Source organism: Citrus clementina, unplaced genomic scaffold, assembly GCF_000493195.1.
Source record: "Citrus clementina cultivar Clemenules unplaced genomic scaffold, Citrus_clementina_v1.0 scaffold_3, whole genome shotgun sequence".
Taxonomy (NCBI): domain Eukaryota; kingdom Viridiplantae; phylum Streptophyta; class Magnoliopsida; order Sapindales; family Rutaceae; genus Citrus; species Citrus x clementina.
In genome coordinates this window covers 21394314-21412017 of record NW_006262339.1, presented here as the reverse complement: position 1 = coordinate 21412017, position 17704 = coordinate 21394314, and the positions used below count along the sequence as shown (strand labels likewise).

The window sequence follows — 17704 nt, the reverse complement described above, 5'->3', positions numbered from 1 at the left end:
ACCGATCCCTCAGGCCTCTCTCAATGCTACGGTTAGCGAATTTACTAATGATTATGGTGGCTGGAGATGGGCGAGCTTTGAATTCCTACTGCCCCCTTCTGTTCTTATGCAGATTGCCTCGATCATGCCACCTGCGCCGCATCTTGGTCCTGATAGACTATATTGGAGTTATAATCCAAGAGGGTTGTTCACAGTCCGAACTGCTTATGAGTCTCTTTGCTACCATAACTTAGACACTCAAGATAAAGTATGGAAATTGCCATGGTCTTGGAAAGGGCCCCAATCTATAAAGCTCTTTATTTGGCAGACTTTGCATGGCAAATTGAAGACCCACAGTGAGCTTAATAGGCGTAATATCCCCGTTTCTGAAGTTTGTGTTAGGTGTGGGGTTTCGGCTGAGGGCATTCACTACTACAAAAATTCAAATTAATGACCCATAAGTTATGACGGTTCTTAAAAATAACCGTCATTAAAACTTTTTTATGACCGTTATTATGTAAACCGTCATAATATTTAATACTTATAATGACGTTTTTTTTTAAAAACCGTCATTAAATATAAAATTAAAATATAATATTAATTTTAATGACGGTTCATTATAAAAACCGTCATTAAAAATATTAGTACTGACAATGACGGTTTTATTCGAAAACCGTCATTAAATGTAAAATTAAAATTTTTAATGACGGTTCGTTATAAAAACCGTCATTAAAAATATTGGTACTAACAATGACGGTTTTATCTAAAACCGTCATTAAATGTAAAATTAAAATTTTTAATGACGGTTCTTTATAAAAACCGTCATTAAAAATATTTTATACTTACAATGACGGTTTTATTCGAAAACCGTCATTAAATATAAAATTAAAATATAATGTTAGTTTTAATGACGGTTCTTTGTAAAAACCGTCATTAAAAATATTTTATAGTTACAATGACGGTTTTATTTGAAAACCGTCATTAAATGTTAATATTATTTTTAATGACGGTTTGTTATAAAAACCATCATTAAAAATACATACTTACAATGACGGTTTTTAAACTTAACTGTCATTATATATCCACTAAAATATAATCCCAGTATTAATGTCGGTTATTTTAGGAACCGTGGTTAAAGAGGAAATTATTCATCTTCATTCATGACCGTTTATTTCATAAACGGTCATGAATAATACAAAAAAAAAAAAAAAAGCAAAGCCGATTTCTAGACTTAGGCATTTTATTTCATCACTTCAAAATATCTCTCCCAAATACCCAAATACCCAAATTCCTTCACTCGCTCATTTCTCTCCAGAATAGCCAAGATTAATTGTTGCCCACTTCCTAACCATCGCAACCTTGGGATTATTGTGCCGTCTCAGCAACCACCGGGTTGAATCCCATTTTTAATGCTCCAATCCATCCTCAGTTCACTACCTAGGTCAGATTACTGGAAGGAATTTGAAATTTCTTATTTATGAGCCAAATCATTCTTGCTCTCTATCTCTCTCTGTATTTTCATTTTATTACTTATAAATCTCATTAATTTGACTGGGCAGGTTTTATGGTTTTGTAACCTAGCATTGGATGACTCTAAACATGGCTACTTCTCTCAGAGATTTTTGGTGTGCTTGATATCAGTATTGAGTTCAATCATCTGCAAGGTTTGTTTCAGTTCTTATAGTTTGTTTTAACACTTTTTCGTTGCCATGTAATTCTATGGTGTGGATTTTATGAAATTCATGTTTAATTCAGAAAACTTTGTTTCGTTAAGTATTTAGTTCTATGACTGGCAATAATAGGTAGAAAACCTTAAAAGGGCCATAACATCAATCGTTTTTGTTGTTTTTTAACTTTGTTTTGATGTAATAAAAGTATTCCTTCCTCCCAAACTCAATTGAGAGGATTTAATTATTCTTTTCTTATACTGAAGTTTTTAGAAGCTGTGATTGCCACTGATTTATAAAGAAAACAACAATTGTAAAATTATTGTGCTGTTGTCATGCTGCTATATGCTGTTAAAAATAGCACATGGAAAATCCAAGCACTGATTTTAGCAATTGGACAACATCTATAAAATTTTCTCAGTGTGTCATGCTGCTATTTGTTCTAAAAAACAGTATTGAAAAGTTTCAGGTGCTATTTTAACATAATTACAGCAGCATGACAGCACCTAAAAATTTTTCTGGGTGCTGTCTTGCTGGTATTTGCTGTTAAAAACAGCATCTGGAAGTTCCAAATGCTGTTTTTATCAGCTGGACAGCACCTAAATATTTTTCTGGGTGCTGTCTTGTTGGTATTTGCTGTTAAAAACAGCATCTGGAAGTTCCAAATGCTGTTTTTATCAGCTGGACAGCACCTAAAAATTTTTCTGGGTGCTGTCTTGCTGGTATTTGCTGTTAAAAACAGCACCTGGAAGTTCAAAATGCTGTTTTTATCAGCTGGACAGCACCTAAAAATTTTTCTGGGTGCTGTCTTGCTGGTATTTGCTGTTAAAAACAGCACCTGGAAGTTCCAAATGCTGTTTTTATCAGCTGGACAACACCTAAAAATTTTTCTGGGTGCTGTCTTGCTGGTATTTGCTGTTAAAAACAGCACCTGGAAGTTCCAAATGCTGTTTTTATCAGCTGGACAACACCTAAATATTTTTCTGGGTGTTGTCTTGTTGGTATTTGCTGTTAAAAACAGCACCTGGAAGTTTCAAATGTTGTTTTTATCAGTTGGATAGCACCAAAAAATTTTAGGTTCTGTCATGCTGCTGTCCAGCTGCTTTTAATGCATTTTTAGCAGCTACGTAGCACTTATAAAATATTCTAGGTGCTGTAATTTGTTGTTTGCTGTCAAAAACAGCACCTGAAAATTTCAGTTACTGTTTTTATCAGCTAGACAGCACTCACAAAATTTTCAGGTGCTGTCATGCTGCTGTTTAAGGCTAAAAACAGCACTTGAAAAGTTTTTTAGGTGCATTCAAGCTGCTGTTTGTTGTAAAAACTGCAATGGAACTTTCAGTTACTGGGTTTATCAGTTAAACAGCACATAAACTACTTTGGGTGCTGTCCTACTGCTGTTTGCTGTTAAAATAAGAACCTAAAACTTTCAAGTGGTGTTTTTATTAGTTGGACAGCACTTAAATAAATTTTTAGGTGCTGTCATGATGTGTTTGATGTTAATTAAAAACAGCACCTGAAAGTTACAGGTGCTGTTTTAACACAATTACAGTAGCTATACAGCACCAAAATTGTATATGAGGTGATGTGTTATTCCAAATTTCTAATATTGCTATGTATAGATGTAAGAGTGTATATTATTTTTGTATTATGTCTTGCACAGGCTGCTATTTGAGAATATAAAGAGATGCAATTTGGAAAAAAGGTTCAAGTTTGTTGATCCAGAATTTTTTGCAAATGGGAGTGCCCATGACAGTGAGGAAAAGGCCAAAAAGCTTGGAGATATAATGGAATCGATCGATCCAACGCAACTTATCATTTTTCCATATAATGAATCGTAAGTTATACATTCAAAGTGAATACGATTGTTATGATATTTGGAATTTGACAATGATAAGTATATTGCACGCAGAGCACATTGGATGTTGACTGTTATTGATTCATATGAAGGCCAATGTTATTTTTTTGATTCAATTGGTCATGATCCGCGTCAAAACTTGAAAGAGCTTATTAATAGGTATGTTAAAAAATTGTACTTTTTAGCTTGTATTTTCTTTATATTATTTTCTAATATATGCTTTGTAATTTTTGAAATTAAGTTCATTGAGAATGTTTAGCACGGCACATGAAAAAATTAATCGGAAGCATTGCATATGGAAACCAATGAAAGTAAGGAACATTAGTCTTAAATTCAAATTCATAATATTTTGTATATGAGATTTATAATTTATTATTGCATGAATTTTATCATTGTGTAACTTAAATCTATTACTTTCTCTTTTGTAGTGTCCTCGTCAACCCAAATATGTTGAGCATTGCGGATACTATGTGATGAAATATATGTGGGATATTGTGGCTAATACTAATGTCTCTATTCCAGAAAAGGTATTGGCAATTTGTTATCAAATATTTATTTATTTTCCCCACAAAATAATTTATATATTTTTCACTTTATAGTTTGTTAAGATACAAAGCTACACTCAAAGGGAGATTGACGAGGTGAGATGCGAGTGGGCTAGGTATACATGGCAACTTGCTGCTACATATGAAAATTAATTGATTGATAATTCAAGGTCAGTCTCTAATAGTACTAGATACTACAACTTATCATGATTAAACTACAACTTGTAATAAATGAGCTTGATATATTTATTTTTTCTTTCTTTGTAAATAATGTCGTAGGTCCCTAGCAGCTGCATAATTTTTTTGAAAATATTACATATGAAGACTTGATGAGAATTTAGATGTGGTAGCTAGATTACATGTGGAAGAGCTAGTATTTTGTTGAAGATGAAGGATTGTCAAAGTTCTCTACAAAAGAGCATGAGAATTTTCTTAGTTAGTAGTTGATTTTGTTATATTGGAAGAGTATTTGTAAGAATTTCAATGTATTACATTTTGTTGAGGATGTATGAAGGATTATACATCTAATATTTTTGTAAAGCAATATTTTGTATATGATATAGTTTGTAAAAACGTAATTGTAAAAATATATTTGTGAAATAGAAAATTACAATTAAAGCATGCTTGTAATAATTTTTTTTTTTTAGATAACATCAAATATGACGGTTCTATAAAAGCCATCGTTATAAATTGATAAACAGTCATAAAAAGTAGCAAAACATGATATAAGATGACTGTTTTATATAAAACCGTCATGTAAAAATAGTAATTTAATGACGAGTATTTAAAAAAATCATCATAAAAAAATTTAAAAAATAAACATTTAATGACGGTTTTTAAGAAAAAACCGTCATTAAATGTTTATTTTTAATGACGGTTCTTTCCTAAAAACGGTCATTAAATCTCTAGTATAAATAACAAATAATGACTGTTTAGTAAAATAACCGTCATTATAAATACACATTTAATGACGGTTTTTAGGAAAAAACCGTCATTAAATATTATGTATCCATGACATATAATGACGGTTTTTTAAAATAACCGTCATTATAAGTGGTCATTTAATGACGGTTTTTGAACCGTCATAAAAAATATACCCCATTTAATGTCGCTGCCTAAGATGACGGTTTTAAAACCGTCATCTTATGTCTTTTAAAACCGTCATTAAAGATCAATTTTGTAGTAGTGATTCTTCATGCTGTGAGAGATTGTAGTTGCATTAAGAATCTATGGCTTAGTCTTGTTCCAACCTGTCATCAACTTGCTTTCTTCCAATCCAACTTACGTGCATGGGTTGCTGCCAACATGCAAAATAAGTGGAAAATTGATTCGGAGCTTCCTTGGGATTGTATTTTTGCAGTGGCTATTTGGAGATTATGGTTTTGGCGTAATCAATTTATTATGGCTGGGAATTTGGTAGATAGCAAGACAATATATTCGGATATTATGGCCAGAGCTAGTGAGATCCATAGAATTAATAACTCACATCTCAGCCCACAACCAAGGCGTAAGGAGATTTTTATTGGTTGGTTGCCTCCTCCATGGCCATGGTGTAAGTTGAACACAGATGGTTCCTGTAAACATACAGGAGCAACTGCAGCGGGTGGGGTTATTCGCGACTCCGTTGGTAACTGGGTCTCAGGCTTTAGTATGAATATTGGGGAAAGCTCAGTGATTATGGCTGAACTTTGGGGCCTGTATCAAGGATTGTCCCTCGCTTGGAATGTTGGAATCAGACATCTTTTGGTGGAAGTAGACAGCCTCTGTGTAACTCAGATGATTTCTCAGCAGATGGTTGTGCCTAATGTCTCCTATGCTTTAGTGGTGGCAATTCGTGATTTTTTAAACAGAAATTGGCAGATTAATATCTCGCATATCTACCGTGAAGCGAACTCAGCTGCGGATTTCATGGCAAATATGGCTCATTTAATACCGCATGGTCTATAGTTATTCTCTAACCCGCCTGTGGGTATTTATTCTATTCTTTCACAAGACATGTATGGGGTTTGTCAACCCCGCATTATTCCTATCTAGCTCGCCTTGATGAGCCCCTTTTAATAAAAAAAAATTAACTTATCGATAAAGATTTTGTTGAAAATTCGTTAAAATCTTCCTATATTTTTTATATTTCCAATATGTAAATCTATAAAATAAACACTCTTAAAATAATTTAATATTCAACCAATTTCATTGTTCAACCTCCTTAGTCATAATATCACACATCATAGTAAATAATATATTTAAATGAACTCATCCAAATATCACCCAACATCTCCAAAGTATCGAAAGAATATATCATAGCTAATGCCAACATACATTAAACATCAGTAATCATCAAATTATAATATAATTATACAATCCAAAATGAGGTGATCAAAATGCCTTAATAATATCACCTATGTCTCCTAACACTATCATATGGCCAAAACTCAAAATAACTACAGTCGCTCGGTCGACTGGTGTACCTACAACCTCTTGTGAGGGCGAAAAGTATAATAAAGTGGTTCATTGAGTGGATAATAAGTTTTGAAAGTAAACTTATTTTAGAATAATTATATTATTGTAATATACAATTTCATCGAGCTATATGTAAGAACATAAGTAAACTATTTAATCTTTAAATCAAGCAATTAGCATTAAAAAGGAATACATGATACTACAATTAATAATTTTGAAAATCATATCAAAAGATAATATAATTAGATACCTGATTCTAAAATTTTCATGAAACTAATACCTAGAGGAATAACCTTGTCATACCTGAACCTTCTACGGGCAGTGCAATAATATACTGAAAGTGTACTATCATGCCCGAAGCTATAACGGGTAGACCAATGATGTGCCATCTTATATGTCTCATCTCGTCATACTGCAAGCATAAATTAGTCCCAAGAGAGCAGAAGCATCCACGCACATGGCCCAAATCCTAGTGCTCAGATGAAGGGCCTCTATCTCAATTGTATGTATGTAATTGAATCTCTACACTTATCTTTGTATCTAGAGAGAAAGGCACTGTCTAATATTTTTGAAAAATAAACTTTTATGTACAGGTATATAAACATTTTCAACATACTTTAAATCTATATTCCTTTTCATTAAAATACTCTCGCACATTAATTTATAATCAAAATAGGTAAGAAAAAATGGAAAACCAATCAACATACACCTTTAACAAACATATCAACATGTAAATAAAATTTCTATTTCTAGAAAAACTTAAATAGGACATTTAAAAATACTTTATTTTACTCAAATTAATATCATAATAAAAATATAAAAGACAAGTTTAGTATATTCCACTCACAACGATGATGGTCAAGCTCGACTATTGTCGACGTCAGTGGCTTGACTCACGTTCACGGCTCCTCCTAAATCATGGAAATGACATAATTAATTTCCAAATGTGTGAAATACAACTAACTTTATGAGATATAGCTCGCAATGAATATTTACCTCATAACATACAACTCCTGAAACCATACTTGTAAGTTGAAAATTAATATAACATCCTCAAAGCCATAAATTACAACTTATGCTCAAAATTCCATCCTCCACCTCAATAATTAAGTTTCCATATCTTATAATACTAATAAATCATCCACATTATCAACAATCTCATTACTAACCATAAAGTACCTAAACATAATTATATACTGAATCGGAAAAATTGCAAGGGCTTCGTGTCTCCGGCTCTACAATGCCTTGTTGGTGCCCTTGTGCACCTAAAATAGCACCAATTACAAAAATTAGCATGAGACCAACTTTGCCAATTTGTCAGAAACCCTGATTATAAATAAAGTATAATAATCTTTAAATCAGCTTCATTCCCAAGAAATCCAATTCAAATAAAGATAAAATGATAGAAATCTTACTCCAAATGGTGAGAAACCCAACTTGAAAGCTTGAATCACTTTCCACTCACTTGATTCCTCTCTCTACGCTTCCTACAGTTAAATTCCTCTCTAATGAATGTTTCCAGATGAATTTAGGGATGGAAATACTCTGGAATAGTTCCCCAAACTCAATTTTTGTTAAAATTCCCAAGACTTGAATATTTTCGCATTTACTTCCTCTCTTCCTCGTGAGTCTTGCAAATAAATGGTAACTGGTTCCTTTTTTTTTTTTAAAAAAAAAAATTGCTTTCCATATAGAGCTGATTATTTATTTGCGTTATTATTAGTTCAAGCCCCACACCAATTAACTTATATCTATATAAGTTAAGGTGTTACAGTCCACCCATTACTTTCATTTTTGTTGTTAATTATTAATTTGTACCATATTAGTTAGTGAGGGAATTGGAAATTTGGTTTCGGTGACGATGATTAAAATGTAAAGAATCCTTTAAATTCAATTATAGTGAACTTAGTCATATTTAAACTTGAAATATAAGAGAATATATTTGATCTCAGCAATAAAGATCAATGATAAATTTTTACCTAATTAATTTTATCTAAATAAAGACCATATGATAACTTAAATCGACAATAGGACTAACCCCCCACCATCTGGTGGTTTTTTTTAAAAATAAAATAAATTGACAATATTAGTTGTTATTTCTTAACAAGAAGGTAAATACAGATACTAAAAAAAGTACAAAGAAATATATATAGTAAAATAGAAGAATAGAAACCAAGGTCTTGTTTTTTTACATGTAGAAATGTAGAGATAAATATGAGAAAAGAGCATTTAAAATTTAAAATTTTACTCCATGAACCTATTTTAATACCTAAAATAATCTTAATATATAAATTAAATTATAAAAAAAATTATTTAATACTGTTAACATTTATGTATTCATAATGTTGATTTTGATGATAAAAACAAAATTAAGAATGATTAAACTTTTAAAAGCTCAAATTATTTTTCGTACATTTTAAATAAATCATTATTTTCATAATATAAAGGTTTTATACTTAATGGAAAAATGATTTTATGAAATTGGTTATTTTCAAGTTAATGGCTTAAATTGAAAAAGTTTTGAGAACTTTGATGTAAAATTATCCCCGTCCCTTCTTCTAATAAGAAATTAGGTATAAAATCGTCTTCGTACCCTCCCCGAATAAGAAAAATCCCCGAACGTCCTCGTCCTCGTAGGGATTTTTCTCATCCGCGTAGTATGTATAATCAGGCTAGGGGGCAACCATTTTTTTAGGCATGCAGATAAAGGTGGATGTTACTATATGCACTGGTGGCTCAGCTCAATATGTGCGGGCCCAAGCCCTGCTGTTAAAAATAAGTTCTAAAAATTAAAGAAAAAATTACTTAAGCTTTTAATTAGCCTCTGTGAAATTTATAAATATAACTCCATTGAATCTCTAAAAATAGTCCCATAAATTCATAATCCATAAAATTTAAACTTTAAAAATTATAAAAATCTACATTTTAATTGAAAAAATAAAAGTCCACAACAAACCATATAAGTGGTTTTACTATTATTTAACTTAGCTCCAATTGAATCTATTAAAACAACCTCCATAAGCTAATAAACCCATAAAATTTCAGTTTTTACATCTAGTTGTTGCATAGTTTAGCCATGATAAATCATTTTTTTTTTTTGGGCCTGCCACCACTGATTCATTATTTTGGAGAATATGAAATGTGTGTTTTTTGCTTGCTCTTTCATTACTCGGCCTTATTATTTAGGTTAGTAATTAATTGTCTTTAGAAACTGTAGAAAAGAATCGAAAACACATACAAAGAAAAGAAACCAAGCCAGCAAAACAAGCTATATATAGGAAGATTAATTAATTTACAGAAACGTACCAGCTGCATGTGATGGATGATATTTCAAGATTATTTCAGTCATCTGCTGGGGTTGTAGTTCCTCTTCTTCTTTCATTATTGAAACTTCCGCTTGGGTCTTCCGATGAATCTGGGGCATACAATAAATGGATCCCACATCTTTTTGGCCCCCAACATTCCAAACGTTCAGAGTCATCATGATCTTTCTTAAAATAGAATTGGACTGCCTCAATAACGCAATCCCGAAAACCATTCAAATTGTCATTACCAAACAAATAGTACCCCAAAATTAAGTGATCTGACTCCACATAACAATACAGCTCCAGATATATCTGTATCACATGTGGATCACAATCTTTGGGTTTGACTTTGATGTCACAAAACAATTCAAACACATCATCATAATGGTCTCGAAATGATACAATAGCGCCAAAAGCAAAACCCATTACATTTTTATTATTGAACCAACCTGCTGGTGGCGTCTTCAATTTTATCAAAGATCCCATACTTTGAAAGCAAAACGACTTTGAAATTTCATTCCCAGGTAAAATGGCAAAACCTTCAAATTCCGGATAAGATATCTGTACCACACAAATCATTATTTGAAAAGAAAAAAAATTGCTAACTAAAAATTTAAAAGAGAAAAAAAAAAGAAAAAATATATAACATTGTATGATTAAACTGAGATGAGAGAGTTAAAGACACACCTTTTCCTGTGCATGCATGTGTTCCCAACGTGCAGTTGCCACATGCTGAATGTTTTGCAGAGCATCTTCAAGAATTCCTCCAACAACATTCCGATCCAAGTTATAATTACCGTTCAGCTCAAAACGCGGCGGACAAGATTCATAACTTTTTGGGAATAAACCTGATAATGATTCCAGTGCCGTGCAATGATGTGCATGCAACTTATGTAGACTGCATGGAAGCTTTGGTAAGGATTGAAGCTTCCCACAATAACTTAAGTAGAGACATGACAACTTAGAAAGTTGTATGATGCTCTTTGGTATCCTCTCAAAATTGTTCTTCGATAGATACAAATATTCTAGAGAGGATAGCTGACCAATACTTTCAGGTAACTTTGTGATGCAGCAATCAGATTGATCTAGATACGTTAGATTGTACAAGCCATCAAAAAATATTGTGATCGGCAATGATAAACCCATCTGCTTATGACCCTTGCTCCTACTGAAATTTATATCACGAACATTGTTCAAACGTACAATGGATGAGGGTACTTCCAGGGACGTAGCAAGAAATTTAATTGATCTGGGGCACATTAAAAATATAGTATAATTTTAAGAATTTATATCACAACACAAAAAATCGCAATATAATATAAATTGAGAATAAATTTTGAAAATTTAGATAACAGTAACTAGAGTCACAAGTGTAATATAAATTAACAATAAATTAACTTATTACAATTGTTCTAATCAAGAATTCCTCGATGGGATTTCATGTGTTGAAAATGCTGTAAAATAATTTCATTATCAATACAATCAAATACATCTTTTTCAATGTACACAACTAGATTATCATTCAACCATTCATCTCCCATTCGACTTCGTAGTCGATTCTTCACATAATTCATTGCTGAAAAAACTCTTTCAACAGTGGCAGTGGCAACTGGTAGAAGTAATGCTAATGTGACTAATAAATAGACCAATGAAAACACCTTGTGCTTGTTAGTCTCAACCATTTTCTGTGCAAGATCACCAATCCCATTTAATTCTGAAAACTCAACACTAGACTGCATATCCATTATGTAAATATCAAGTTGAGTATCTAGTGCCATGAGATCAACTTGAGAAAAATCTTTTGGATAAAGTTGAGCAAGACGCAATAACTTTTCTTTATTGAAAGCTGCAAATGAATCTTTTAGACATAAACAAGCCAAGCAAAGAAGTAATTCAGTGTTTACCTCATTAAAACGACTGTTTAACTCTTGAAGTTGCATATCCAAAATAGCACAAAATAGGTCAATGCGATAATGATGCATATTTGTGATCTCTTGTGCTCTACGCCTTGATCTTCCAGGTGTTAGAAACATAGTTTCCATGACAGGAACACTAATAAAATGTTTCTCACAAAATGAAGAAACTTGAATAAGCAAAGAATTCCATCCATGTTCCCTCATCCTCTGTAGACCTAGTTTGCAAATGCTAACTAATTTCATGGAATTCACAATATCTTGATCTTTCCTTTGTAATGCTTGTGACAATTCATTTGCAAAACCAAGAATATTTTTCATCAAGTATAAAGTAAACACAAAATCAAATGTTTGCATGAACTTCAAGGTTGAATTTGCTTCAAATCTTTGCTCAGAATTTGATGCATCATTTGCAATAATCTCAAGCACATCAATTATGGATGAGAACATGGTAATAATGCTTATTAATGTACCGTAATGTGAGCTCCACCGTGTGTCGCCATAACGCTTTAAAGTAATCTCTTGATTCATGCCTTGTCCGCTTTTAAGCTCACCCATTTTAAGTGCTTCAATAACTGCAACAGCATGCTTCTCTTTAAGGATATCATATCGTTTAGACGAGGCTGCAACAATGTTACTAACTTTAGTAACTAAACTGAACAGATCATTAACTTCTTGGTGCTTTTTTGCCACAAAAACAAGGGCCAACTGTAATTGATGGGAAAACAATGAATGTAATAAGCTGATTCATTCTCTTTTAGAATGAGTGTTTTCAAACCATTAAGTACCCCTTGCATGTTACTAGCACCATCATATCCTTGCCCACGCAACCTAGACATGCTTAATCCATGTCTAGCAAATACTATGTCGAGTGATGCTTTGAGAGAGACAGCTTTAGTATCAATAACATGTTCAATACCAATAAAACGCTCAACCACATGTCCTCTTTTATCCACATAACACAACACAACTGCCATTTGCTCTTTTGTGGATATGTCACGAGATTCATCAATCATAACAGAAAATAAAGAGTCACCAATTTCTTTAATGATAGCTCTAGAAGTTTCAGCTGAACAAACACTTACAATTTGTTTCTGAATATCAGGGGATGTCATTTGGAGATTTGCTGGAGCATTGTTGAAAATAACACCTTTAATTTCCTCATTGTGATTAGCAAGAAGAAAGTTTCCTCTATTATCTGAGCTTTGAGATTCATTATTACCACAAAATGCAAGGCCTTGTCTCAAAAGAAACCGAATGCAGTCAATTACAGCAGTTAAACAAAGTCGGTACTCCCTTTTAATTTTTTTAGAATGGTTAAAGAAAAATGTAGCAACATGTGCCTTTTGATTCATCAATGATTCACAACGACGCCTAGCTATATTATGAGCACTATTTACGCCACCAACATGTTGTCTCGACATTTCTTTTTTCTTCCAATTTCTAAACCCTTCACCAGTAAAGCATGGACCAACCCCTTGACTACCATTTTCTTCTCTGAAAACATAACAATAAAGACAAAAAGCTGCATCCTTTACTATACTATATTCTAACCAATCAAGATAATTATCAAACCAACTCCGGACAAATCGTCGTGATTTTTCTCCTAACAACCTAGTAGGAAAATCATGGCTTTGAGGTTGAAAAGGACCCATTTGCAAATAAGCTCTCCGAACTTCATCTTGAATATTAGGATCTAACTTCGAAATTACTGTTCGTAAACCAGGATCTCTTGGAAGATCATGCAAATTAAGACTAACTTTTTCTTTTGAATTGCCACTCATTTTTCCTAATGAGGTTGTTGAATTCTTTCTTAAATATTTATCCATGGCTGTTCAAAGAAATATATTCATCAAATAAGTATGATATTTATCATTCAAAGAAAAATTTCTTCATAAAAAAATATACATGAAAATTACAGTTACAGAACTAGACAAAAGATTATGGGTCTTCATTAAAATTTCATTATATAGTGTATTAATCTTAATAAATTAATTTGTTCTTAAATCTTTTAATAATGGCAAAAATATTCATATATGACAACACAAAAATCAAACATGAATATAAAATAAAATTAGCAATTTTAAAATGTAAAAAACAATGAAATAATAAAAACTTAGTATTAAGAAACTTACAATTTTAAAACATCAAGCGACGCAAATGAAGAAAGTGAGAAGAAATTCACGCACTAGTGACAATTGATGAGCACTGCAAATTGCCTAGCTCCACCCACCACACTTTAATCCATGGAAGAGACGAAAGAAAGAGACGGAAGAAAGAGTAAAGTTGTGATTTCACTTACTTTAATTGATTTTTTAATAGATTTTATTTGATAAAAGGCGTTCTCCTTTTTGTCTTTGTTGACTTTTATGAAATTATAATAACTGATCAAATTATTTAGATTTATACATTTAAGTTAGGGGCAATATGAAATTTTTTAAAATTACATGTGGCACTTTCAAATTTTCACAATTGACTTGGGGCATTTTTATAAATAATGCATAAATTTTTTTTTTAAAGATAATCATCAAAAAAATATTTTAAAAGCCAGCTGGGGCATGTGCCCCACCTGGTCCTATGCTGGCTAAGTCCCTGGGTACTTCTCTTATAGCTGTTGCTATAGCAGACAAAAACTCCAAAGCTTCTAAATTTCCAAGTTCCTGAGGCAATCTTTGAAGATTTGAGCACCCATTGAGATACAGACTCCGAAGAGATTTCAACTTACATAGGCTGCTAGGGAGACTCTTAAGACTTTTACAATTTTGAAGGTCCAAGTCCAAAAGCCCAGAGAGACTCCCAATGGACGAGGGCAGTTTTTCAATTGCTGTTCCATTTAAACGTATCTCTTCCACATTAACAGCTGATGAGATCTCTACAGGAAGCCTCTTCAATTTTGAGCAACCAATTAGATTGAGGCTAACTAGCTTATTTAGACCCGGAATCAACGAGGGGTTTGGGGTTTTGGTAAAAGAATTCCAGGCAGCAATGACCATCCGGTTGAACTTACCATGATGCTGTTCGGACAGAAAAGAAGCAACGATGACAAATCATTCAACAATCAAATGTTATGAGGGATTTCAAGAAAAAGAAGCTTGAATAAAATATAAGATATACCTGGACACAGTCCCAAAGTTGTTCCATATTGCTATGAGGGATTTCAAGAAAAAGAAGCTTGTCTGGATTAATATTTGACGGCATTGATGTTAATGGATAACCATGCCAGTGCAAATACCTCACTTCAGCAAATATAGAACCTTGAAAATCAGACACCTTACATTTGTTCCCTCCCTTAGAGATTGAATTATAGAATTTCAAAAATCTTAATTTACGCATCTTCGTGAATGTGTTAGAATTTAGACGAATCTGTCTCACCTTAGACATATCCAGGGATATGCCCTCAATTTTTTCAGTCCCCTAATAATCAATAAAAGACACAAATTAAAATCAAATCTATAAATTTAAGTTGATTGTTATCATTAGGCAGTAAATGTAACCCTACATACAGGGAATAATAATAATAATAATAATAAAATGTGTGACTGCAAACTTGTACATACAAATTGACATTGCAATTTTTTCATTTTTTCCTTTTATTAGCGTCACTCTTCTATTGGGCTTATAACCCATCTATTTATGTATAATTATCATCAAAGATTACACATCCAATAGCATTCCAAAATAATATAATAATATATATATATATATGTCTCAAATAAAATACTTACTGTATTAGATGTCAAAACTTCGATAATATCCTCATGATGCCACAATCGACTGCGTTCTCCTGGATTATTTACAGATTCTTGCCGGACAATTTCTCTACCCATTTCTTGCAGCAAATCATGCATTGTTATGCTATTGCCATGTATGATAATAAGAGACTTATCAACAAGATCACTTATTCCTATTTGTGCAGCGAAACCGCAAGCATCAAGGAACTTTATCACAAATTCTTTATCTTCACCTTTAAAGAAACAGGCAATGTCCAGAAAAATATTTTTCTGTTCATCGTCCAAACCGTCGAAACTAATTTTTAGCACCTTTTGGATTTCCATATTAAGAATTCTTTTCAATTCGTTTATTGCATTTTCCCAAACTTCCTTTCCTTTTCCATATAAAAAGCAACCTAAAATTTCAAGTGCTAAAGGAACACCTTGAGCATAGTTAATTATCTTTTCTGACAGCTCCTGATAACCTACTTCACTAGGAAGGTTTTCTTTGAAGGCATGTCGACTAAAAAGCTCAAGGGCATGGCCGCATTCTAATGCCTTCATCTCATAAATGTCTTTCTCTTTCACTCCCCCATTTTTAAGAACCTTTTGATCTCTTGTGGTAATTATGATTCGACTCTCAGGCATAAACCAATCAAGACTTCTGATTAAGAATTTTATTTGTCTGAAACAAGTCACATCATCAAGAACAATCAGAGCCTTCCTGCGGCTGAGCCTTGTGAAGTTGAACTCAATATCAGGAATCACATTTTCATCCATCAATACTTCTGAAAGAAGTTTTTGTTGCAACCTAGCTAATCCTCCTGGGTTTTGTGATTCTTTTCTAACATTCTGAAGGAAGCAAGAACCTTCAAAATTTCTAGAGATTTTGTTGAAAACTGCCCTAGCAATTGTTGTCTTGCCTATACCACCCATGGCCCAAATCCCTACTAGAGGTGCAGCAGCTAATAGAGATTCAATTTCACCAACTTTTGATTCTACTCCAACCAGATGGTTTTTGTTATTACATGAAAGTACTTCAGGCAGATGGATGTTGTTATTACATGAAAGTTCTTTAGGCAATTTCTCCAAAATGTCATTAACAACTTTCTTTATAAGTTCAGATTCATTCCTAGCAAATACAAAACATAGTATTAAGCTAAAAAAAAAAACAAAAACAGAGTGTCTTTAATTAGTTCCAGTTTTTGATTTGATGCTTAATTGTTTGCTATTAAAGTAGTTACATAAGACTAGAACTTGAGTTGAAAAAAAGAAAAAAAGAAAAAAAGTGTAAAATAAGATGTAACCTAGTAATCTTCATCAATTGATTTAATATTTAATATTAGAATGTTTCATATCTAATAATAAAAAAATTATATAATTGGCGATAAATTGACTGTTATCTGAATACATGAGAATCAAAGCCAGGGAGATTGGCTGCTTCCGTCAAAGCACTCCTCCATCTTTCCATCTTCTCTGGAAATCTTTCTTCAAGCTCCAAAAACGAATCCCCAAAAATCCCAATTTGCTTTCTCACATGTAATGGATCAACGCGGTAGAAGACAGGGATCACAATCTGTCCATAATTGTGCTTGCATTCGAGGATCTTTAGAAGTTCATTGAGACACCGTCCTGAAGAAGCATATCTTTCTGAGAAAATGATAATTGAAATGCTTGATGCTGCAATTGTATCAGGAAGAGACTCTGAAATATCATCTCCTCTGATAAGTTGGTCGTCAATGAAAGTTTCAATACTTTTTTGGCACAAAGCAGAACGAAGATGGCTAGTAAAGCTGTCACGGGTTTCCGCTCTACTAAAACTAAGAAAAACATCATACTTATTGTTTTGAGGATTCATCAAACTCAAACTGCTGTATGGATGGGAAGGAGAAGAAGAAGAAGAAGAAGAAGCCATTAGAGAAACAGTTCAATTGATTAGAGAGATTTTCATCAGAAAATTTGAGATGTTATATGAATTGAATGTCACTGCAGGTGCAGGGCTTATACTGATGCTCTAGCTACTTGACTACTTCATTCCTTCCATGGAACTTTACAAAATAGTTGATGACAGCTAAGAAAAGATACTTTAATTTTTGTCAAAAGTTGTTCGTGTGTATATACCTTTTAATTTTCATTAATGGAACAACAAATTGTGTTTGATTTAACAAAAAATAAAAATAAAAATATTATGTTATTTAAAAATAAAAAAATTGTGTTATTTAACAACTAATTTAAGAATAAAAAAAAAATATTATCACCATCACAACAAA

At 32.5% G+C, this 17704-nt stretch overlaps 4 protein-coding genes and 1 long non-coding RNA gene across 6 annotated transcripts; 1 reads left to right on the top strand and 4 right to left on the bottom strand.

Annotated features, from left to right (window-relative positions):
- Nucleotides 1–1202: 1202 nt before the first annotated feature.
- On the top strand, nucleotides 1203–4586 carry LOC18045945. Of its 2 annotated transcripts, XR_002906605.1 has the most exons (8): nucleotides 1203–1420; nucleotides 1539–1643; nucleotides 3310–3483; nucleotides 3559–3663; nucleotides 3746–3815; nucleotides 3933–4031; nucleotides 4104–4219; nucleotides 4329–4586. It is a non-coding gene; the product is annotated as an uncharacterized LOC18045945 (long non-coding RNA). The 2 variants fall into 2 exon arrangements; XR_002906604.1 differs by lacking the exon at nucleotides 3746–3815.
- A 5261-nt stretch (nucleotides 4587–9847) lies between these two features.
- Nucleotides 9848–10957, bottom strand: LOC18045944 (disease resistance-like protein DSC1). Its single transcript, XM_024187120.1, has 2 exons — nucleotides 10499–10957; nucleotides 9848–10372 (listed from the first exon to the last, which is right to left on the bottom strand). Exons 1-2 carry the CDS (start codon nucleotides 10955–10957, stop codon nucleotides 9848–9850), a joined length of 984 nt encoding a protein of 327 aa, XP_024042888.1.
- Nucleotides 10958–11223: 266 nt separating this feature from the next.
- Nucleotides 11224–14009, bottom strand: LOC112099688. Its single transcript, XM_024187118.1, has 3 exons — nucleotides 13860–14009; nucleotides 11716–13555; nucleotides 11224–11544 (listed from the first exon to the last, which is right to left on the bottom strand). The coding sequence occupies exons 2-3, from the start codon at nucleotides 12280–12282 to the stop codon at nucleotides 11224–11226; spliced, it is 888 nt and encodes a 295-aa protein (XP_024042886.1). The 5' UTR covers nucleotides 12283–13555; nucleotides 13860–14009.
- On the bottom strand, nucleotides 12375–13508 carry LOC112099687 (zinc finger MYM-type protein 1-like). Its single transcript, XM_024187117.1, has one exon. The coding sequence runs from the start codon at nucleotides 13506–13508 to the stop codon at nucleotides 12375–12377; it is 1134 nt and encodes a 377-aa protein (XP_024042885.1).
- Nucleotides 14010–14264: 255 nt separating the features above from the next.
- On the bottom strand, nucleotides 14265–17349 carry LOC18045943 (disease resistance protein TAO1). The gene is made up of 5 exons (XM_024187116.1): nucleotides 16846–17349; nucleotides 16742–16749; nucleotides 15450–16566; nucleotides 14839–15138; nucleotides 14265–14738 (listed from the first exon to the last, which is right to left on the bottom strand). The coding sequence occupies exons 1-5, from the start codon at nucleotides 17347–17349 to the stop codon at nucleotides 14265–14267; spliced, it is 2403 nt and encodes an 800-aa protein (XP_024042884.1).
- Between the last annotated feature and the right edge of the window lie 355 nt (nucleotides 17350–17704).